Source organism: Odocoileus virginianus, chromosome 2 (assembly GCF_023699985.2).
Source record: "Odocoileus virginianus isolate 20LAN1187 ecotype Illinois chromosome 2, Ovbor_1.2, whole genome shotgun sequence".
Lineage (NCBI taxonomy): Eukaryota > Metazoa > Chordata > Mammalia > Artiodactyla > Cervidae > Odocoileus > Odocoileus virginianus.
In genome coordinates, this window is record NC_069675.1 from 28,131,070 (window position 1) to 28,154,996 (window position 23,927).

Genomic DNA, 23,927 nt, shown 5'->3' on the forward strand with positions numbered 1-23,927 from the left:
ACTGGGAGCGCCTTTGCCCACGTTCCTGGCTCCCACAGGCCCACATCAGCCTCCTACGTCCATGCCGTCCTGTTTCCGCCCTCTTCAGCAACTAGAACAGTGCAGCGTCTCTCCCACGTGTTGGCTTTCAGCCCCACCTACATCTCTCTTGAAGCTCCATGAGCCTAGTTCCTTCATTGGCCCAGTGTCTCCCCAAGGGGGAGCTTCTCCCATACATGTCCCTCCCCTTCCTGATGTCCTGACACTCCCCGCCTGCCCTTGCTGTTGGGTGCCCAGCTTGTTCCAGGGCAACAGGGCCTAGGTTCCAGGTGCCTCCGGCAGGTGCTTCAGAGTTAGCAGCCTCTCCAACCCCTCCAGCTCTAGGGAGGGAGATTTTGCGTTCTGACCCTTCCCGCTAAGGATGCTGAGGACCCTCTCAGAGGGGCTCCTGCCTCGCCACCCAGTGGGCCTCATCCTGGCTCTGCTGCAGGGACTGCTCCCTCGGATTGGGGGTGGGAGGCCGGGGAGCAGGACCTTTCCATCTATTCCCTGGTCCTCGGGTCCCCATGTATGATGTCGAGTATGGCCCTGCCTTGGCCCCGCCCGACTGTGGGAGATCAGGGAGGAGAAAGCATGCCTTTTGGCCCCAGGCTTTATGGTGTCCCGTAAGACTGATCTGCAGCAGGCTCTCAGCATTTGGAGGAGGCAGCGTGATGAGGGGGTAAGAGTTTCACTGTCGTGTGGTGTAAATGATGTAGAGGCAGGAGAGGGTTGGACAGGTCAGGGAGGCCTCCAGGAGGAGGGGGCCTTGGATGGGGCTCAGAGGTGGTCCCTTCCATCACAGCTTGCTTTCCTCAGCCTCATGGTTACGGGGAAAATTGCCTGTCCCCCAAGTGTTTTTCGGGAGACTGTTGGCATCTTCCACCCTAGAGAATAGGGTCCCCTCTGGGTGGTGTGTGAGTTCCAGCAGAGTGAGGAGCCAGGCTGAGCACAGCAGCGGCGTGTGGTCGCGTGAGCCAGAGGATGCAGAGGGTGGGCTCGCTGACCACTAGCTCACAGCCCTGTGTGTTCCCAAGGCTCCAGAGAGGGGCCTCAAGTGCATCCCTAGGAAGACACCCAAATACCCACCTCGGCAAGGGTGGGTGGGGAGGGCATCTGTGCTCCCAGGAGCTGCTGGCTCTGAGGCGGCTGTGGGTCCACCCAGGCAGTGCCGCCCTTGCCAGGAAGCCCTAAATTTAGGTCTTCCCGACGCGGAGGAGCTGTTTCCCTCAGCAGTATAATGACAGTAATTATGTGCATTCAGATTACATGGTAATAAAATTAGGATCCAATCAGTCCAAATTGAAATCAGATGAGTTGGGAGCAAAGTAATCAATGACAACATAAATAGAAAAGCCCAAAAGGAAACTTCAGCATTCAGACTTGACATCCGAATTAGGGAGGAGAGTGAGCCATTTAACCTCGGCTGAGAAACATATTTGGGTTTGGGGGCTGGTTTGAACTAAGGTTTAAATCAGGTCCAGGCTAGAGCGTGATCCTGCTGTAGGGCTGGGGTGGGCTCCTGGCAGCCTTCCTTGCTCTGGAACCTCATGTTCTCTTACCTTCCCTAAAGCCCCATTTATACCTGCCTTGGACACATACCATGATACATTGTATTTCCTGTTGCATGTGTTTCTTGAAGGCAGGAACTCTCTCTCCTCTTGAAACTGCAGCCCAGAGTTGATGCTGGGTGCTGATTGGATGGATCCTACTTGGCAAGGAATTCTGTCTTGTATGGCACTTACCTTTCCATCTAAACAGGAAGCTTCTTCACATACTGTGTCTCATATCCTCAGCCCTTTGCCCCCACAAAGAACCCTGCACGCAATAGGTGTTCAGAAATATAGATTGACTTTGGCCCCAGCCGGCCGGGAGGAACAGGTGTGGGAAGTCTACCTTTGGTTCACGGGCCTCCCTGCTCCCTGGCTTGGTGCTGGCCCGAGAGCAGGCTGTGGGTGGCCAGGGGCAGCCCGTTCTCCTAGGAGGCCAGGGGAAGGGCGGCCCATGTTCTGTCCTCAAGGCTATGAGCAGGAAGAATGGGTCTGACAGGGAGGCAGAGGGGCGGTTGTGCTGGTGGCAAGCACAGATCCTGAAAGGCGTCTGACGTCACCTCCGTCTCCTGCCTTCATGTCTCTTCTGACTCACGTCAGCCCCCAGCAGGCCCAGCCATTACCCAGCCAAGCCCCATGAGCAGGGGATGGAGATCTGGGGGTGGACAGTTTGGCCCAGGTTGCAGGAAGGGAGGCTGAAACTGGGACTTGGAAAAATGAGTTGTGCTGGGTGGAAGCGGACTAGGTGGCCATGTGCCCAGAGGTGGAGCGCCTGCCATTCCCATGTCCTGTCCTTATGCCTGGAGCTAATGTCCCTGTGCCCAGGGCCAGTGTGGGATGCTCCGGGCTGGGTCTGGGAGCAAGATTGCCCAAGTGAGAGTGGGTGGGGAGGGGCCTGCCCAGAGGGACCTGTGATGACCCAGGGTTGAGAGCCCTGATCCCACCATTTATTCTGAGTGGAGGAGGGTGTCATGTCCAGGTTCTGACCTGGTGAGAGCAGTGGGGCAGCCTCCTGCCTCAGCGTGGCAATGTCTTGCCAGGGTCCCCGGCCTGTTATTTGAGGCAGGAGAAAGAGGAACTGTAAATATTTTTTCCTATCCCTGCAAACAAAATTAGTTCAGAGTCATTTAATTAAAAAGATCAAAACCTTTCTAGGCGGCTGGGGGATGGGTGTGTGTGCGTGTCACACATGGACGGAGAGGAGGTTGTGGAATGGAAAAGCAAGCCATGCTTGTTTTTTAAAAAGGCTCAGCCTCTTCCCCTAAGGGGGTGGATGGGGTAGTGGAAAGAGTGCAGGCTTTGGAGGCTGAGAGGATAGGGTTCGAATCCCTGGCCTCCCACTTAGTAGCTGTGTGCCCGGTGCCTTGTCAGTAACCTGGAGATAGTTGCATCTACCATTACGGGGTGGCTAGTTGCATCTACCATTACGGGGTGGCTGTGACCCCCAGAGCTGAGCGGTGTCCCTGCTCAGCACATGCAAGGTGCCTGGTCAATGGTAACCATCCCTGTGATGGCCACTTCAAACTAGCAGCCTCGCCTTTGTGCTTTTGCCTTTGTTTTTTGAGATTGAGGGGTAGGAGGGCCAGGAAGATGGATTAAGTGTTTTGGAGTCCAGAAAGAATGCCAGCTGTCCTGCCTGGAGTTTGTGGAGATGAGGAAGAGTACCTGTTCCTTCCAGGAAGAAAAAGTGTGTTTTGGGGGAGAGCAGATGACAACAGGTCCTGGGCCCTGTGGGAAGCGACTAACGACAAATGGGAGGTACTGTTTAAACAGAGCTTTGCGGGCTCAGAAATGACCTTTCTCTGGTTCCTCTGGGCAGGAGGAAGGGGTACAACCAGTTTGGTGCCTGCGAGATGAGCCAGGCAGCCCGAGCAGGAGCGGAGTGTACAAGCCGGGAGCCTGACTGTGCGGGGACCAAATTAGGAGAACTGGAGATAGGCAGGAACTTGGAAAAGCAGGGGAACACGTTCCTTACTTACAGACAGTGAAAGCAAAGGATCAAAATGCTACATCCTTCCTTACATCCTTTTCCCCAAAGCGTCACAGAGGAGAAAAGTGAAGACCTACAGAAGGCAGGCATGAATCAAGCCGCTCTGAAAGACCTAGATATAGACTCAGAAGACCTGGGTTGAAAACTTAGAAAAAGTTCTCCCACTTACTAGCGGGGTGAGCTCAGATGGGTCTCCTCTAAGTACCCTGTACCTCTGAGCCTCAGCTGTGAAAAACCCTTCTGTCAGCTGGCCACTGTGCTGTGACACTCCAGTGGGCACCCAGCTGCTCTGGAATTGCAAGGGAGGATGGGGGGGATCTCCTCCTGGGTTTCATGAAAGAGTTACAGCTGAAAGAGGTGTTAAAAAGCAGTGCAGGGGGACTTCCCTGGTGGTCTAGTGGTTAAGAATCCGGCTGCCAATGCAGGGGACAGGAGTTTAATCCCTGGTCTGGGAAGATCCCACGTGCCACAGAGCAGATAAGCCCATGCGCACAGCTATTGAGACAGCGCTCTAGAGCCTGTGTTCCACAAGAGAAGCCACCGCAATGAGAAGCCCTCTTGAAGCAACAAAGACCCCATGCAGCCAAAAACAATTTTTTTTTTTTAAAGCAGTGCAGGAGAATGGTTGAAAGCTTTGGAAACCCCTCACCCTAGCAGTATTTTGATGAGCAAGGAGGGCACAGTGCTGTTCCCTGAGCAGATCTTACTGAAGCAGGGGCCGCAACTCTGGAGCCATTAGCTGTTCACTGCGGAGGCCACAGGAGGAGGCACGTGGGGATTGGAAAGGGCAGGTGAGGTATCAGGTGGCTGGGTGGTTGTACATGGGCAGGCTCTGGGCAGCTCAGTCAGCAATTTGCTTTTTACGTCATCGATCGAGACCTACTACTGGGTTATGAAACAGAACCCTTTTATAAAAGGAACAGGCGGAGAATAGCACAGAAAATATCTGAGTGTATTACCCACAGCGGAAGTGAGTACTGTGACATGGCTAGGTGGGTGGTTACAGGTATGTGTGTTGGAGACTGTGCTGGGGGAGGGGTCAGAGAGGTGGACTGACCTGGCCCAGCTGACTGCAAGGAGACCCTATTGTCCTTGTGTAGAGTCACTCCTTTTCTGTGATTAAGGGTCATGCCAGAGACAGAAGGCAGGCCACGGTGTCCCCTCTCTGGGTTCCATGAAGGTCTTTGATGCCACTTCCTAACTTGTCAGTGAGTCCATGTATCTACAGGGGACACGGACTTTACCCAGATGGCACCTGCCACTTAAAAAAATTCTGGACTTAAAAGAATTCTGGGAAATTAAACTAATTATAGATCTAATATCACAGCTAATAGTAGTCATTTAGGTTTCTTCAAGTATTGCTCTGAGCATTTGTTGTGTCGTTATTTCATCATTCAGTCCTCCCCACAATTCTCTGAGACCCAAACCTGTTATCCCCACGTTACAGAAGAAGGAAATGGGTCACAGCAGAGTGCAGCAACTTGTCTAAGGTCACACAGTAAATAGTCAAGCCAGGATTTGAGTTCAGGAAGCCTGGCCCTAATGCTTGTGTTCTTAACTGCTAGGATGTCCTGATCTTTGCATGGAAAACTTACTCAGGGGCGTGGAGTGATTCTGGATTTGGGTGGGTTTATCACACTTAAGGGTTTCCCTGTTGGTAAAGAATCTGCCTGTAATGCAGGAGACCTTGGTTCAATTCCTGGGTCAGGAAGATCTGCTGGAGAAGGGAAAGACTACCCACTCCAGTATTCTGGCTTGGAGAATTCCACGGACTGTATAGTCCATGGGGTCGCAAAGAGTCAGACACCACTGAGCGAGTTTCACTTTCACTTCAGTTGATCACAGTTAAAGACAAAGGCAGGAAAACCATATTCTCAAGGGTTTTAGAATTCCCACTCCTGTCTTAGATGAAGGGGAATTGTGCATTATATTTTTTTATTTTATATTTAAAATACATCTATATTTGGGGATTTTGTTGATTTTTAATACGACAGCATTTTCCCCTTTGGCTAGTTAAAGTACCCATGAATAAATATATTAATACTGTATATTATCATATTTAATAAAATCACTAGTATTTCTCTTCATTGATAATCATCGCTTTGACTCCACACGCAAAAAACTTTTGTGGTAGGTAATAGAGACCAAAAGTGCTGTCGGCCACGTGAGAAAGTGGTACACTGAAGCCTTGTGGGTTTGATTTGAGACTAATGCTGACACCATGCTCAGAGATCATTTTAAATTATGTGGGCAAGGCTGGCAAGTACTGGCCAAGGATGGCTACTAACCTGGAGTTAGAGTGGACCACAAGTTGGAAAACTAAGGATGTATGTTGTCACTTTTTGAAACTAAAGGCTGGTGAGCCTTGTTAATCCAGAATGTGATATACATGAATTGCAGAGTAACTTTTCCCTGTATGCCAGTAATTGCTGAGCTTCATTCCTGGCACCCTCTCTGCGTGGGTTGCAGGAGATAGAAGTTGGCATTTGCCTAGGAGAAGGACATGGCCATGAGAAGAGTGTATATACATGGAGTGCAGGAGGTTTCCGAGTTCTATTTATAATTTGTATGCAGGAGACCTGGATTCGATCCCTGGGTTGGGAAGATCCCCTGGAGACAGGATTCTGGCCTGGAGAATTCCACGGACTGTACAGTCTGTGGGATCGCAAAGAGTTGGACACAAGCGACTTTCACTTTCACCTGGTGATTTATAAAAAAGCTCGCTCCCATTTGAATGGGGCATAGTGATGCCTGAGGAAAGTGTAGGGGACAAACCGCACCAGCATTGGGCATATTTAAGAGGAGGCAAGATGCTGTTTGCTCACTTAACCCTTCCCTTGGTGCTTTCTGTCTCCTCTGCCACAGAGGCGTCCTAGGACAACCCCAGCCAGGCAGTTTCCCCCTCTTGGATTTTCCATGGCCCCAGGCCAGCACCACACAATGGAGCCTTAATTAAGAGCCACCCTGCCCCATGGGGTCCTCCCTCGTTAGAGATTCCTTGTGTGTTTCATCTAAACATCCTGTGCCTGTGACTTTGCACCTCCCCAGCCCAGCCCAGCACAGAGCCTAGTGCTGCAGAAGCCCCCGCAGAGATTTGTAGGGAGGAGCAGTTAAGAGTTGGGAAGGGGTTGGTCCTAGCTCCTCATTTTGCAGATGAGGACCGTGGGGCACAGAAAGGAGAGGAGGTGACTTGCTCGAGGTCCCATATCTATCAGGGGCCAAGCCTGTGTTGGGGGGCTTGAGTGATAGTTGCTCAGTCATCTGACTCTGCGACCCCATGGACTGTAGCCCACCAGGCTCCCCTGTCCGTGGGATTCTCCAGGCAAGAAGACTGGCGTGGGTTGCCATTCCCTTCTCCAGGGATGTTGGGGGCCTTGCCCGGTGCTCAGCCTGGCCCTCCCTTCAGGCCCCGCAGCTCTCCTGCGTCCTGCTGGGCCATGTGCTCCAGGAGACAGATCTCTGCATCCACTGCCCTCAGTCCTCCTGGCAGTAGAGACTGGGCGGCAGGCAGCCGTGATGTTTCCTAAGCTGCCTGCCTCCCCTGAACCCCGAGACCTCAGGCCTGAGGGTGTTATAGACCCAGCTCTCAGCTTCCGTGTCCTTTCAGTGACCAGTCTGCCAACCTGGAGGCAGTCCACTGCCCAGGTCAGTGGCTTGAGCTCGACCACATGGGGCACAGAGAGCTGCCCTTGTCAGCATTTGTCAGGGCTCGCAGCCAGGCTACTGGGAGCCAGCCCCCACATCGCTCTCTGGGCTCTCAGCTCACCCACTCTATCTCTCTTGTACTTCGGGAGTTTTTAACCCCTCTGTTCCGTGGGTTCTCTGCTCCATCAGCCTTCTCTTGCACCTAGCTCCCCACAGCTGTGCCCTCAAGGTGGGCTCAGCCCAGCTCGCCTCTCCACAGCTAATGGCCTGTCTCTCAGGCTCCCCTAAAACTCCAGGGAAGGAGAGCCTCCCAGCGCCCCCAGCTGTGGCCTGCAGCCAGATGGCAAGACGCGCAGAGCTGTCCCTCTCCTGCTGAGTGGGGTGGACCCGGGCAGGGACAGGCACACTGGCTGGGGTGTCAGAACCTGGCTTACCTTTGTGGGCCCCTCTGGGTGGTGGAGGGGAGCCCCCCACAAGGGACCCTGACCTCTGGGAGGCAGTGGGGCTGTGAGTATGAATCTCCTTGCTGAGGGCGGTACCAGTCATTCTTGGTGACATGTGGGCAGATGACATGCCAGGGATGGGTGAAGGGAGGGGGCCTCTGGGAGGCCTGCGAGTGGCCCACTGGAGGCCCCCAGCTGTGCCCTGCCTTGCGGCTGGCCTGCCTGCTCTGTGGGTGCCCCCGAGGGCTCGTGAGAGCCGCCCTGCCTGCCCCTCTGTCCCTGTTACATGTGGTGTGTGATGTGTGTACACGTGACCTGCGCCAATTGGTCCCTTTCCAACGGGAACAGTCCCTCCTGCTCCCAGGACAAAAACAACCCCAGGCCTTTTTCCCCTGAAAAGTTAGAGCGCCTGGTGTCGGGTAGCGAGCTCACAGCCGGAGAAGGCATGGCGGCCTGCCTGCTCAGCAGGGTGGGCTATCCCAGGGCCTGGTCCCCGAGCCCTGCCTGTCCCCCTACCACCGCCTGTCCCAGCCCCCCTGTCTCTGCTGATGAGCAGGGCAGGGGCAGACACTGGGGCCACATGAGGAAAGAGGCTGCCACAGACGGTCCAGGCTCTCAGAGCAGCTGTGGGGAGCTGGGGTCTCTGGAGCAATGCAGACTTTGCCTGTGAAAGGTAGCATCCCATGACCTGGAACACAGGCCCCTGGCTGGGGGAAAAGGTCCAGGTTGTCGCAGGTGGAGGAAACACCTGTCTTTCCATTCAGTGGCTGGGTGGCCTCTGAAAAGCACCTGGGCCTCTCTGGTCAGGTGTGAGGAATTGCGTCTCCGAGGGTCCCAGGCTGGGTGCCTCTGAATAGCTGCCCTCCCCGGTGACCTTGGCCTCTTCTTTGCAGCTGGAGGAGGCGGAGCGCTTTGCCACGATGGTGATCCATCTTGGGGAAGAAGCCGGGGACTTCCTCTCCAAGGGCTACCTGGCACTGGGTCTCACCTACAGCCTGCAGGCCACCGACGGTGAGTGTCAGGACCCGGGAGCCTCTGCTCGGGGTGACTCGGGCCTCCTGATGGCCTCCCAGGCCTCTCGTCCCATCAGTGTCCACCCCACAGCACACCTCCACTGACTCTTCTAGGATGGGTGTGCACACGTACATAAAAACACACACACGTGCAGGCGCAGACACTCACACACTGATGTGCACGAGTGTGTGCGGACACACACACCCCAGTTCATTTCCGCTTTTGCTGCAACTTCGCCAGCCTCAGATACTCCCTCTTCATGAACCCGATTCTTTCTCCTTTCAAGGCCCAGCCCCATCTGATCTCTGCCCCTGGAAACCCTGTGGCATTTGTGCCACCAGCCCTGAGCCCACAGTGTCTTCGTTCTGGTCCACCTTTACCTGCAGCACCTCTGCCATCTTTTGGGGTCTTTTAAATCCCCCCGATGCATGGCACAGAGCTGCGTGCACAGCAAGCATTTACTAAATACTTGACTTGAGCTCGGTGCCTAGGTTCCCCTCCTGCCACCTGGAGCCTGCATTCCCACCCCAACCCCACCAGCTCCACCTACTTCTGTATCCTTGCAGCCTGAGGGAAAGGGAGCGATAGGTCCCCACCCAGGCCAAACCCAGTACAGTCATCAGCTCCCCGCACTCCCCTAATGCCAGAAGTGGCATCCTGGAAGCGGGCTTCAAATGCCCACACAGCGAGAGGCAGGAACAGCTGGTACTTGCACAAGGAAGGGAGGAGGAAGGGTGAGATCCTGGTGCAGTGCCAGCTCTTTGTTCTTGAGTGACAGTGGTCACTTCGAGGTGTCAGTGAGACTCTGATAGGGAACCCTGGGGTCCCCACACACTGGTCAAGTGAGGGAGTCATCAGTCCCTTGGTCAGAGTCCAAAGACCCTCCATGTGCCTTTCATTCTCTAGAAGCAGGGCTGCTCTATGAGCTTGGGACCCCTGACATCTATCCATGCCTGGTGCTGCCAGCGGCATCCTGACCTAGTCTGGCTGGAGCCTGTGACCGTCATTTTCAAGCTTCTCAGGGGATTCAGTGTGTAGCTGAGGCCTCAAACGCCTGTTCTACTGGATTTAAAGCTGATTTAACTTACCAGGGAGGTGTCTGGTTTGGGTTAAAGCAAGAAGCCTCGTGGTCAAAGTGTAATAGAGGGTTCTGGTGGGCCCGCAGAAGAGGAGGTTGTGTCCAGTGGGTGCAGACACTGTTAGGGATGATAAGATATTCTGGGGATGGATGGTGGTGATGGTTGTAAGACACGGTGAATGTACTTAATGCCACTGAGTCGTCCACTTGAAATTTGTTAAAATGGTTAGAAAAGAAGAAGCCTCATGAGTAAGGAAGCCTAGGGAGGCACATGCCAAGACAGAGGTGTAACTTTTCTCCAGAAGCTCGGGCCTTTGGAAGGATCAAGGTGGCCCATGCGGCAAGGAAGGCAAAGGGGTAAGAAGGACCTGTTGTACCAAGGAGTGTGCATGCCAGGAGGCTGGCGCCAGGGGGACACCTGCACCCCTTCCCCCGGTAACCAGGGCGCCAGTCCGGAGCATTTGCCAGACAGGGTCCTGGTGGGGCCTCTCCCCGCAAAGCTCCATGCCCCAGGTGGGGCAGGGCTGGGTTGGCCCCCTTCCAGCAGCCCCTCACGGCTCTGTCTCTGTCCTGTCTCCTGCAGCGACTCTGAAATCCAAGCAAGATGAGCTGCACCGGAAAGCACTGCAGACGCTGGAGAGGTGAGGACGCCAGAGGGCAGCGTTGCGTGAGGTGGCTTCTCATGCCCTCTCCGGGGACCCTCTGGTGTGACAGAGTGGAGGTTTTTGGCTCCATTTTGTTGACCAGCAAACTGAGGCTCCGAGAGTCCACCTAGGAATCGGGGACAGGCCTTTGGGGTTGGGTGGTTGGTTGAGCATTTCTGTACTGGGGGAGCTGCCCCCAGGCTCAGCTCTCCTGCTTCCGAGTTCAGGGGACATGAGATAAAGCAGGAAAGCACTTTGCACAGTAATCTATAAGTAGCAGGGGCTCAAAAAGGGGATTTGCCTCCTCCCAGCCCCTCCCCAGCCTGAGAGCTGTGAGGCTCCCTCCCCCAGCCCTCAGAGAGCTTTCCTGGGAGCCCAGAGTCTGGGAGGGAGCGTTAGGTTTGGGGGTGGGGAGAGGCAGAGAAGCCCTTCGCCCAGGCCCCTCCTGTGAGTTCCTCTCCACCACAGCCTGGCCCTTCCTGGGCATTCCTCTCCCTCCTTCCTCTGGCCATTGTAGGGCTCTTCCCTCTGAGCCCTGCTCCCTCTGAGCACAGATGGCAGGCGCTGGGTCGCGGCCTGCCCCAGACTCCTTGTGCCAGCTTCCTCGGAACATCCAACTCCCCTCTGGGGCAGGTTGTTCTTAAACCCAGGGAGGAAGGAGAGTCCCATCCTGGCCAACTCCCTCTGAGCTCCAGGATCAGGGGATAGTTCCTTCTTTCCTCCACCGGCTCTTCACTGCCAAGGCTTCCGGCCCAGAGAGGCCATCCAGCCCCTGCGTCCTCCAGAGGTCTTCACTGTCCCACGTGGAGAGGGCAGGCTGCAGGCTCTGTACAGGCCCCAGCCAGGCCAACAACTGCCCGGGGGAGAGGGGCTTCCCTCGCCCCCTAGTCCCGCTCTCCCAGGTGTCCCCCACATCAGCCAGAGCCAACCTCTTGGCACACACCACCCCGGCCTGGGCTGCCCCTAGGCTTTCTGCCCCAGCCATCATCTCCCACAGGGCACCCTCCACAGTGGGGCTGGGCAAAATCTCCAGCATTTGGCCCTGCTAAAAGCGCCCAGCACAGGGCTGGCACACTGGAGGCCATCATCACACGTTGTCGACCCTTTTTGGCTGATTCACTGCTCCCCTTCCCTATACAGAGCCCAACAGCTGGCGCCCGGTGACCCCCAGGTCATCCTCTATGTCTCCCTGCAGCTGGCCCTCGTCCGCCAGGTGAGTCCTCACAGTTCCTAACACCCAGGTCTCTGGGGGTGCTGATCTCCTGGCCCCACTGCTTTTATCAGCTGTGCAACCCTTTGCGAGTGACTTGACCTCTCTGAGCCTCTATTCCTTATCTGTTATGTAAGTGCCTTCATACTCCACCTCAGAGGGCCCAGGCAAGGATTAAGTCAGTTACTGTGGTGAAGCCCCTGACCTCTGGTGGGCACGCAGGGAGGGCGTGTTCTCTGCCCTCACCCCCCATGCAGCACGTCCGTCTCCTGAGAAGTTGACAGGAGACCTCAGTGAACATCTGTGTCCTCCCCTTCCACTGAGCTTTCCCCAGGGGCCTAGGGGAGCAGAGAGACGGTCGTGTGGAGCTGCTTGTGTGACACACAGCTTCCCCTGACTGTGTGGACGCCGCCGCCAGGCTCGGCCTCTGGGGCCTCCTATCTGCGGACCACCTCGATCCCCAAGACCCTCCAGGCCAACCTGCCTTCCTTCTCTGAGCTGAGCTGTTGGTGCTGAAAGGTCTGTGCGGGGACTGAGTGAGGTCAGGCAGTCACCCACCCAGCTGTCGCCTCTCAGAAAAAAGCGGAGGTTCCCATCCCCCCAGGCCCCTCAGAGTCTCTGCTGTCACATGGGCCCCTCGGGCTGGTGCTCTGTGTGAAGCAGTGGCCTTGGTCTGGTGAGTGTGGACACTGGGCCACTCAGGGACCGCAGACAAGCCGGTGGGACCGGGGCTGGGCGCTAGCCTGGCAGAGAGGAGTCCGCAGAGCCCTCTGGGGGTGGCTGCTCGCGGTTGGGCGATGGGCAGCCCGGCTGACGAGTGCTGCCATGCTCCACGGGCACGGCCAGCCCTGCAGCTGACAGGAGGGTGCGTTGGCCCCGTCTGACACCTGAGGCGCTGCGGCTCTGCTGAGCTCGGGAGCTGGGAGCTGGCCGCGCCTGCACAGTTCAGCTTCGGGGCCCACTCTGACCTAGTTAAAGCAGCCCCATGTGGCTCTAAGTATCCTGTTCCCCTGTCCCATTTGGAAGCGGGCACTTGGAGCCTTGTCCACCAGCCTGGTGGTTGATTTTACGGGTCGGTGTCAACTTCTGGCCCCTGGTCTTCTCTTCAGGGAGCTGTCTTTCCAGCTCCCCCCATGCCACTTGCCCCTGCTTCCCAACTCCCAGGTCCTAGAGCAGGCACTCGCTACCCCTCCGCCACTGTCTCCAGAAACATCAGTCTGCTCTGGTGCTTCCTGGAGCGTGGACTCGAAGATACCCGAGACCAGTTTATTTTTAGCCTCAGTTGGAGAACCAGTAACTCCCTTGCCCGTCCAGTTCCTGATTAACCTTCCGTGATGCATTTTTTAGTATCTTTAATTATTCAGTCACCTCTGATGAATGGCTTCTGTCCTCCGGGAGAGATGGCTAGGCCAGGCCAGTGGAGCCTGGTACCCCGTGTCCTTGGGGTCCCCAGATCTTGGTAACCTCAGGGGGTTGAGGATCTCTGAATGGACCCTAAGCTAGTCCTGCCTGCCTGGGTCTCTGAGGCCCTCTGGGCCATCCTGCCCAAAGCATGTCTGGCTGCGCAAACAGTGAGGGCTGCAGGTTTGGACACCCAGCCCAGGATCATGCTGCTGGAGCAGCCTTGGGGTGGGGGACATGGGCAAGCTGAGCCAGCGGTCACAGTGACCTTAGCTTCCTCCTTTACTTTCCATGACCTTTCCACAGAAGGAAGTCCCCATTCGAGAACTCTGGGCCTGGCAGTAGTGCAGACACCAGGTGGAGACCAGGCATGGGTCAGGCATGCCAGGGACCAGAGCCCCCAGCTGGCCTGTGTACTGTAGACCCCTCCAGGAGCATTGGAGATGTAGGTCTGAGGTGCAAGACATTTGGAAAAAGACTCTGAGGTTCCTGGGAGGATGAGGCCCTGGTGTGGAGTGTGTCTCAAATAGCTGACAACTGCTAAGCCTGAGCGCCTGAGTCAACATGTCTCTCTGGACTTGAAAGAAGGCTCTTAACATGTTGATTAGCTGCCTGGGCTTTGGGGGCTTGAAGAGGGAAATGCGCATTTTCAAACGTTCCATGCCCAGCAGGATGTTTTTCCTACGTTGTCTCGCCCTGTCAGCCAGTGTTGTAGGTAGGACTGTTATCCTCATTTTGCAGCGTAAGACCTGTGGCTCAGAGAAGCCAAGTCCCCTGCCCTGGCACCAGCTGGGAAGTGGCAGAGTTGGAATTCACATCCCGTCTGACCGCAGGCCTAAGCTCTTGCCACTGTGAGCCCCTGAGTAGGAGGCAACATGAATCTGTCAGCCCCAATCACTGTGAGAACAGGTTCAGAGGAGAGATCTGTAGCCAGTGGTCTGGGTGGCCTCTCACAGTCCCCGCTCCTCCAGTTTGGTTGGGGCTTCCCGACCAGTCCTTCATGGTCCGTTGTGTACGGATCCTCTTTTCTCTTTTCTGCCCCTCTTTTCTCTTTTCTGTGGGCACTGCACTGACTTGGAACAGCAGACCCTTACATGGTGTGTTTTCTCATCAGAGCCCCTGCCTGCCCCACAGGGCCTGGGGTCTCACTTGGGTCTGCGGCGCCTCGTGGGCTGGCACCTGGCCCCCGAGTCCGGGGAGCAGTGTGGGCCTTGGGGAGGGTCACTAAGCTGGCAGTTTTCTCCGGCAGATCTCCAGCGCCATGGAGCAGCTGCAGGAGGCCCTGAAAGTGTGCAAGGATGATGCCAACGCCCTCCATCTGCTGGCGCTCCTCTTCTCCGCCCAGAAACACTACCAGCACGCCCTAGATGTTATCAACATGGCCATCACGGAGTACCCTGAGAACTTCAAGTGAGTTCCCTGTGGACACTGCTGGGCTGGGAGGCTGGTCGTGCACACACTGAGAGTCAAGGCGGGCCGAGGACCTGTGGGCTCGGAGCCTGGCTCTGGCATTCTGTTTGGTGCCTCGTGTGTGGAGGGGGACGCTCTCGGTGGTAACTGCAAGCTCCGGGGTGGCTGTGTGGATCACCAAGGAGACTGTGCTCTAAGATAACATGCCTGAGCTGCTTCCATCCCGCCCTGCACTCTACATTTGAGCATCATGGGGACACTAACTTGTGTGACTTAATCATAACCCTGCTTAACCATAACCCTGGCATAGCCAGCCAAGGATGGTTTCTAACAGTGGCTGGGCTGATAGAGGCCATGTAAGTTGGCCCCTACCTCCAAGAAGGCCACAGGCAGTCGGGGTGAAGATTTATATCCCCACAGAGTGGTCCTGGCCTTTCCCTCTATTCTCGGCTCCTCCATAGCTCCTGCTTGTCACATCGCCCAGATGCCTGTCTCTAGGGAGCAGGGTTCATGCTGCACGTGGCCCCAGTGGTGGTGGGTGGGGCAGGACTAGACCCTCTTGCCCCCACCTATACACAGGGGACCTACTGCCATCCAACCAGGACCCTGGGGAACAAGAGCCTCACTGGCTGGCTGAGGCAGTCGGGTGCATTGCCCCGTGGGAGGAAATGAGGGGGAGGTCATCTTTTGATTTCTGCCCTCCTTCCCTGGGACAGGTGACATAGGGTGCTAATAAACCCTGTTCCTCTGAATCCCATGATCCCAGAATGAGGGCCCTGAGCAACCCCACTCCCACTGTGCTCTTCCTTGGGATTTGAAAGAGAACCCTTTAGAAACAGCCAAGGCTGTTATCTTCAGACAGCAGAAAGGAGCGTGGTCCTGGTGCCCTGAGAGGTGACTCACGCTGGCAGTGAAAACAGTTTCACAGAGAATTAGGAAAATTGGTGGGTGCCACAGCCGAGATCAGTGATCGAGGGGAGCTGCAAGCGACCCGGCCCAGGGAGAGTCCCTCCACGTGGAGAGCCCAAGCGCTTGTCTCTGTTTACCTTTAGTCCAGCAGGGGCAGGACTGACCCTTTGCATCAGGGGCTCAGGCTTTCCTGTGCCTTGGGCCTCTTTCAGAAGATGCCACAGTGGCTTTGCCCATGGACTTTGCTGGGTGTGACTTCCTCCTCACCAAGTCTTATGAACACAAAGAGCGGGCTATGTGGAGCTGGCCTTGCACCATCTCAGCTCACACCTGACCAGGGGCAGCTGGGACCCACCTGGGCCAGGACAGCGGGGTCAGGAGTCACGATGCTGTGGGCGGGGTGGGGGTGCTAGTCTGGACTAGGAACAGTGGAGTCCAGCTCCACTGGTGGGTCCCAGCTGCCCCTGGGCTGGTGTGAGACGAGATGGTGCGAGGCCAGCTCCACATAGCCTGTCCTTTGTGTTCACAAGACAGCCCTGGCTCTTGGCCTCCCTTCTATATTTGAGAGATTATTAAAATTGAAATTAGTTCACTTTAAAAGGCAAGTCGCCTAGGGCATACACCACGTAGATAGAACCATGTGTGTGGACAAGGCGTAGTTACCTAATCCCAAATACAGTACAGCAAGACCTACTGTTTAGAAGTTTATTTTTTACTTTTATAAAAATAGAGGAAGGACAAAGGTCTTCCTCTTCTAGTACCAGCTAACCTGGCTTTTTCCCAAGCTCAAGACTATCTGGCAGGTCAGACCCATGGGTCTGCTGCCATCCGTGTGTGTGCATATGTGTGTGTACAAGCGTGCCTCTGTGTGTTTTATTGTCAGTTAGGCTTCGGTGGAAGGCTTAGAACAGTAAAAGGGTTAGAATCCTCATCCAGCCCCTGGCTCAGAGTGTGTGTCGCAGAAGAAACCAGAGGCTGGGCCAGGCGTCAGATGTTGTCCTTTATCCGAGTGAAATCTTCCATGTGTTAATAGATGGAGATGGAGCAGATGGGCGCAGAGCTCTCCTGTGGAAGCCACAGAAGGGACTGCACACACTGCTCCCTTGGGCCCCCTGATCCAGTGCAGGAGCTTCCCATGCCATTGTCAGCCATCTGATCGCATGTGTCGCTTCCTAACTCCTGGGCTGAATGCTCTCTGCTGGCAGAATCCCCTCCCTGGCCTGATGTGGGGAGGCCAGCGCCACTCTTTGAAGTCAGCTTGAAATTTACCGCGTGTGAGGCAGAAACCCACCTCGCCTGTCATGTTCCACGCCCTGGGAGGTGTCTCCTGCCTCCGCCCATCCTCTTCCTCCTCGCCACCCGCTCCCACCTGCTCCTGGCTCTTGGGCTGAGTGCAAAACCGTCTCCTTCTAGCCCCCCAAGTGTACTTTCCACCACCCCCTTCTTTCTTCTCACCTCACTCAGGTGCAGACTCTCACCGGGAAACACTTCAGTCACTCAAAGTGTCTTGGAGAGGTGGGGGGTGGGTGGGGCATTGCTGTGAGGGTGGTGACTTCCCCTGGAGCCCCGTGGGTGGCCTTCTGGGCCCCCAAGAATACCTGGACCTGAACTGTGACATTTGCGCCTGCGTGCCTGCATCGGGAGAAGAGAAGCCAAAAAAGTGGGACCCCCAGGTGGAGATTGTGCTGGTGGGCAGCGTGTAGGGTGACTGCCGCTCCGTGTCAGCCGGGTCCCCACTTCTGTAGGCAGGCGCCTTCAGCATGGGGCAGCCTCTGCCGTGGGAGCAGAGCCCCTCTGTCCAAACACCGCAGGGCCACTACAGGGGCCTCAGGCGCTCTTGGGCTGGAAGCACAAGGAAACACCTCTGACGTCCCAGCCCGAGGAAGGAAAATGTTTGAAAGTCCCATTCCCAGAGCACAGTTGGGGTTCTTGTGTTCCTCTGTCACCACAGAGAAGCCTGCTGTGGAGTGTTTGGGGCCCAGAGCATCCCGTCCCCTATGGTGCTTCCATCCATGAACCTGCCCATCCAGGGAGCTAGAGAAGGTTCTTATTTCTGAGCCACTGTGTACCCCTCACATTCATGACCATGGGGAGCTCCCCTTTGAACTGGGCCAGCCCTAAAAGGCTGCAAAACTAACTGAATAAAATGCAAGGGGCTTCTGGTTTCCAGAACTGTGAGACAGTATATTTCTGTTGTCTTAAGCAAAAAAAAAAAAAAAAGGGGGGGGGGGGTGAGGAGGGAGGGAGGAGGGGTATGAGAGTGGAATATCCACCTACTACACAGCACTGTGGAGTGACCTAGGGTGTGACCGTGGGTCTTTGCAAATAAGTCAGTGCTTTTCCCCACGGATGAGACATGGACTAGCAGGAAATGTCATTGGGCCCATTACGGTCAGGGATCACTGAGGAATGTCACTGCCCTTCAGCTGAAACTGTAGCCTGCTCTCCCAGCTGCTCCCTGTGTTGGGAACAAGCTGTGCGTGGCTCTAGCTGTTGCCACGGCAGTTAAGTAAACCCCAAATCCAATAAATATCAGTGCAGCCCAACAAAAAAAATCTGCCCCAGATGATGGGTTAGATGCCCTGACCTCAGCATCGTCAATAAGGTCTGTCCTGTGGGCACTCAAAGGCACTGGGTCTGGGCCTGCCTGCCACCCAGCGCCTTGCTGGTTCCAGTGGCTGAGACCTTGCTCTGCCTTTGTGCAGAGCCAAGGAGAGGCTGGCAGGCCCGTGTCGGGTGGAGGAGGCCTGGCACAGAGGGATGCTGGGGAGTGGAATAGACCCTTTCCTCTTGGCTTGTCCCCACGTGGGAGCCGCAGCAGGTCCCTGGCTGTCACTTAGCTATGCTCCCTCCAGCAGCTTGCTCCTCCTCCCCATGCCCCCTCCTCCTCAGCTGCTGAAAGACTGACATCTCTCCTGCCTCCCTGTGCTTCCAGGGTCTATTGTGAGATTCAGACAGGAGAAGATTTCACAGTTTACAACCTGGCTCAAGGGCAGCAGTGGAGGAAGGGGAAATGGTCCACAGCATAAGGCTGTGACATGGGGCTCAAGGTGGACAGCACACGTGGTGGACCAGGGGAGGGCGTCCTGCACATGAGGGTCGGTGGAAGCTGAGAAGTGTTCTGGCTCCCTAGCAGCCACCAGGAGGTCACCATTCCCAGGACTCAAGACTCCTGGAGAAAATCCCAGCCTTTGTGGAGCTGATTTCAAATTCAGGGATTAGAAAACATAGCAAAGGGGATCTTTATTTCCGTGCTGTGGGGTGACCTTTAGTTAATGGAGCTTGAGTTTAAAAAGGCAGAAACGTGATGAGGCAGCGGCTGACAGCCCTGCAGGGACAGTGTGAACCTGGCATGATGAGAACCAGACACCCGAGCAGCTTCCTGAAATGCTGAGGGCTTTCCACTAAGCCCTGGACACATGTGCTGGCCAGGCTACTCCTGGCCAGTTTGCAGGGGGCCTCAAGGGGGCAGCAGGCTCCCTATTTGGACCTGAGTTCCAAGCCAGGCTGGGCCTTGGAATTCGAGAGGTTCCCCACAGCAAGCTCAGCAATGTCTTAGCTGTTTTCTTCTCCCTTCCTGGGTTTGGGAAGCCCAGCTAGGAGAGTCAAGGGAACTGGCCACTGATAAGCTTGTTCCAGAAGCCATGGGCTCCACGGGGTGCTGGTTTTAGGTAACAGATTCCTTGTGCTTTAGTCAGGCTGCTTGTAGGGAAGGTCGCCATAGTAACCAAACAACATTCCTGGGCTAATGATGGGAGCTTTCCAATAACCAGCCTGTCAGTCATTGCTCCCACCCCAGTCCTGGCAGCCTGCCAGACCAATTTTGAAAGTCCAGGCTATTGGGCTTGGCAGGAGAGTAGCAAACTGGGTTTGCCCTTCCCCTCCCCTCTTATCACCCCTCTTGAGAGTTTCTGCCCAGCCCAGGTCCTGGGGGCCTTGGAAGGTCCTGGGGGAAGGGTTGTCTGGAGCCCTAGGGATCTTTCCCCAGGGCAGGAGCTATATGGCTCTCTCAACAAGCCAGAGCTCAGCTTGCCACTTGTAAACAAATGGAACCAGTCACAGCATCTCCCCCAGGAAACCTGGGCTGTTTTGGAAAATGTTTGAGTTGATAACTAGGCGTTAGCTGGGGCCAGAGTGTGACTGAATCCCAACTAGGCCTCAAGGGCACCCTTCTGATCTCTACCTGGCCCGACTCACCTTTGTTACAGGTTGCATGTGATAAACTTCTAGTTGTGTATTCCACCAAGTGGAAGGGATCAGAGTCCTGGGGCTTCCGTTAATGTCTTTGACTTAAACCCACTGTGTTTATTGGGTGGTTCTTATTAGGGACTTGGAGTGGATCAAAAGGATGCCTAAAATACCAGCACGCCAATGAGGGGCTGGAATCAAAGGTATGAGCACAAACATAGTTTACCACTTCGCCAGGTTCATTAAACATTCTTGGCTGCCACCGGAGAGGCCCCAATGAGGATAGCAGCCTTGGGGTGAACTTGCAAGGCCATGTGGTGGAGGGAAGTGTTAAGCCAGGCGTAATCGCTGGCACCGGCTTGCTCTTCCCCAAAGGTCAGTTCCTCTTCAGCTCAGCCAGTCTGACATTCAGCATTTCCCTGCGCTGGTGGCTCTGGGGAGCCTCCTAGGAGGACCTCACTGCATGTGACGCTGCAGTCACCAAGTCGTCCGTCTCCCTGCAGCCCTCTGCTCACTCTCCAATTAGAATGACCTCGGTTATTTTGTTTGGGGAAGAAGGAAGGAAGGAAGGAAAAAGCAGATTTTTCCAGAAGGAATTTTGTTTTAAAGTGGTTTTTAGCTTTTGCTTCCTGAGCCTCACTGCTGTCAACATTTGCTGGAGGCAGGTGCTGTGGCTGGGCCCTTGGTTTTCGAGCAGGAGTGGCCCGGCCTCTGCAGGTGGGAGAGGACCCAGGAGGTACATTGATACCCATGAAGTGGGGCTGCCCTCTGCAATGGGTGGTCTTCAGATCCCCAGATCATCTCACTGGGCAGCAATTATAAACCGAGGTGTCTGCTTCTTAGTTTCTTATATTGGGCTGGGAGCCAACTTTTGTTCCAATTAAGGGTCCTTCTGGAAGTTCTTCCACCCCAAAGTGGTTATGGAATGGCTTCTGTGCTTTGTGTTCATATCTTTCATGATCAAGAATGTGTCTTTGGAGAGGGGTGGGGAAAAAAAAATGTGTCTTCGGGGAGTCACCTGAAGGTAACTGGAACTGGTCCCCCGGAGTTGAGGGAAGCCAGGCCTGAAGGCCCACCGGGTCAGCCATCAGTCAACTCAGGTTAGGTCTCAGGTGCCATGGGTGTAGGCGGCTATTCCACAGATGGGGCAGAACTTTTGAAACAGAGGTGCTAACTCCTGGAGGTGAACGCTTGCAGGGCTGTTGATTTTAAAGGATTTGAAAAGTTCAAAGTCAGATCATATTGAATGAACTCATTAAGAGGTAGAGTGGCTGTCTCCAGCTTTTGGCACCAGGGACTAGTTTCGTGGAAGACAATTTTTATACAGATTGTGGTGGGGTGGGGAGATGGTTTCAGGCTAATGCAAGTACATTACATTTATTGTGCACTTTATTATTATATTAGTTTCACCTCAGAACATCAGTTATTAGATCTTGGAGGTTGGGGACCCCTGAGGAAGAGGATCAGTGTGAACCGGCCAGAACCAAGGGAAAATGACTGGTTTTTAGGGCCGAGAAACGTTGCCATAAGTGTCCCTCTCCCTTTCAGGAAGTCTCCTGTTAGAGCTTTAAAATAATGTCCTGAAGAGCAAATGTGTGAGCTGAATCAGTTAATTGCTCTGGTGGAGTCTCTCCCAGAGGCAGGGCATTTGGAGGACTCTGAGACTCGTGTCTTTCAGCATTGCCCTGGCCAGGGTGAGAGCCAGGTGATTTACAGCCCCAGTGGAGGTGAGGGAGTGGTCGGCTCCAACACTCTGGCCGCTCCTCGCCTTCTCCCTGCCCCGATCCAGGGCTAGGAGTGGGGCCTTGGAGCCCCACCTCCAGGCCTTCAGTGCTGTCCCTGCTGGCCCAGCCCCAAGGGGTGCCCTCCTTCCTTTGCCTTGCTTCCAAATTCTGCCCACCCTCCAGGATTCCCCTTGGGCTCCACTTTGCCTTGTAGCTCCTGCACTCAGAGCTGACCCACTCACTGAGTATCTGATTCTCTGCTGTTTCCTTCCCTAATTGCCTTGGATGTGTTGCTTGAGCTTCCCTGAGCATGTGGAAGCACCTTTGGGGATGGAGGACAGATGATGGCCTGTCTTCTGTCTCCTCTTCCTCCCTGTAGGGAACCAACAGCTGGGCATCCAGCACATACGTAGACCCCCAGATGGGCAGACTGTCCGAGTTGTTTGTTCTTTCAGAAGGATGGAGGAAAGGAAGGGAGGGAGGCAGGGAACACGTGGGGACGTTGGCTTCTTACAGCCCTCAGAATGCTCTCGCATCCCCTCACCCTGTTTTGTCATTGTCTTGGTTTGATTTGTTTAGTTTTCAGTCTTACCCTCCTGCTGCTGCCGCTGCTAAGTCGCTTCAGTCGTGTCCAACTCTGTGCGACCCCATAGACGGCAGCCCACCAGGCTTCCCCGTCCCTGGGATTCTCCAGGCAGGAACACTGGAGTGGGTTGCCATTGCCTTCTCCACTTACCCTCCTACTCTAAAGGTAAAGAAACTAACTGGAGAGTTCGCTAGTCTCTCCAGGTCAGACAGCTGATGAGTGGCAAAGCAGGGACTAGAACCCCAGCCAGCTGATTAGCTGACCAGCCACGCTATGCTTGAATCCCAGGCACCCAGCACTCGGCTGTGTGCCAGGCATTGCTCTGAGCACTTCCCATGCATTCACTCAATTTCCTCACAACCTGGGAGGTGGAGAAACTGTTGTTAACTCCGATTTTCCAGATGAAGAAACAGAGGCAGAGAGGGCATAAGTGAGCAGTCGTACATAACAGGGGCTGGGTGAGTAGTGAGGAAGGGCCCGTGTGGACGGACCCTTTAGGAAGGGCGAGGCCTTGTGTGTGCCTTGCTTCCTCCTGATAGCCCCGAGGGTGTAGCGATACTGCTGTCCCATTTTACAGATATGAAACTGAAGCTCTGAGAAGCTGAAATGACAGTTTCGGGGGTCACAGGGCTAGAGGAAGAGAAGCCGGGATTTGAACTTGGGTCATCAGACTCAGGCCCCGTTTTCTGGGAAGAGACCCACTTCCCACCGAAGCCCACACTGTTCGCAGGCTCTGGCCTCCTGGCTGAGGAGTTAAGACTTTCCAGAGGCGTGGCTGTGGTGACTCAGAGAATAGCCTGCTTTTTCCACTCAATTATGTGTTTTCTATAAAAATAGAACTCTTCATTAAAACAACGCAGCGCGGCCATCAGCTGGAATTACTAATTACTGTCCTTTAAAGAGATAATACCCTCTTTCGTGCCTTCGCCATACCTGCCACCACCCTTCCCCATCACAGAGGACTCCCCTGAGGGCCAGGGCCGGGGAGACTCACATGGGCAGCGGGACCGGGAAGAGGGGAGTCTCCACAGGGTACTCTGCAACTTGGCTGCCTCGGTTCTTGGTCCTGGGGACCCTACAGCCTTCCAGGCCTCAGTGAGTCCTTGTGACTCAACTTCCTTCTGTCATCCAGTGATGATTTGTTGCGTGACGTAGGTGAGGCACTGGGCATATAAAGATGAGAAAGATGTGGTCCCTGCTGGAGCGTGGAGCCTGGTAGGGAAGACCAGTAATGATGGAGGGGTCTCAGGATGACGGCTGACCTTTCTTGAGCAGCCATGCAGCAGGGCCGGCTGCCTTCCCGGTTTCTGTTGCCTGTAGTCCTCCCAGCAGCCCTCCATGATGGCGCCTGCTTTACCAACAGCCGGTCAAGCTTAGAGAGGCCAAGGCATCTGCTTGGGAGCAGCAGGGCCTGGCAGCGGACCCACGTTGTCTGAGGCCAGAGGCCACGCTTCAGCACGACGTCCTCCTGTTTGCTGGGCAGTGAGTCAGGGGCCAGAGGCGGCTCTTTCAGGTACACAACAGTTACCATGTCCACGTCTTTATTATTGCACATGCTGAGTACATTTTACAGGGAACTTCTTTCAAGGAACATGAAAGTAAAAATGTGGACCTGTTATGCTTGCCGCCTACACAGCCCATGTCCTTCCCCGCAGCCAGCTCAGTTCTGCCAGCATCCACTGTGCCACTGAGGGTGGGGTGCTGGGGTGAGCAGCAGGGAGGGAACACAGAGGAAGATGACTGGAGACCCTGGGTGACGGGGATGGACAGGATGAACTCAGACCCCAGGACAGTGCTTGTTGGCTTAGCCAGAACCATTGTCACAAAAATATCCCCCATTTACAAAATAATGTTTTGTTTTTAAGAAAAATTTTTGGAAAGGCTCTTGCTCACCCAGTTCTGAGGAGGAGCACCCTAAGATAGTTCCTCTTCATAGCAGTGGAAAGAAATGATTTGTCTTGGCCTCAGGGGGGAATAGCTCCAAGTCTTAATCCTCTTGACAAATGATTAGAAGGCTGATCCTGGTCCAGGAGTGCAGGCCAGGCAGAGGGCCTGGGAAGAGAGGCGGGTGCTAGACCCACCCATGCTTTCCCCTGGGAACCTCCATCATCAACCCC

The 23,927-nt window shown here is 55.1% G+C and overlaps 1 protein-coding gene across 3 annotated transcripts in view; it reads left to right on the forward strand.

Moving 5' to 3' along the window:
• The window catches only part of TTC7A (tetratricopeptide repeat domain 7A), a 119,456-nt gene that overhangs the window by 63,604 nt on the left and 31,925 nt on the right, over positions 1-23,927 (forward strand). For all 3 annotated transcript variants that reach the window (XM_070477880.1, XM_020876173.2, XM_070477888.1), the window contains 4 exons: positions 8,540-8,657; positions 10,322-10,379; positions 11,523-11,595; positions 14,243-14,403. In XM_070477880.1, coding sequence (XP_070333981.1) covers positions 8,540-8,657; positions 10,322-10,379; positions 11,523-11,595; positions 14,243-14,403 — 410 coding nt within the window. The remainder of the gene's footprint in view (positions 1-8,539; positions 8,658-10,321; positions 10,380-11,522; positions 11,596-14,242; positions 14,404-23,927) is intronic.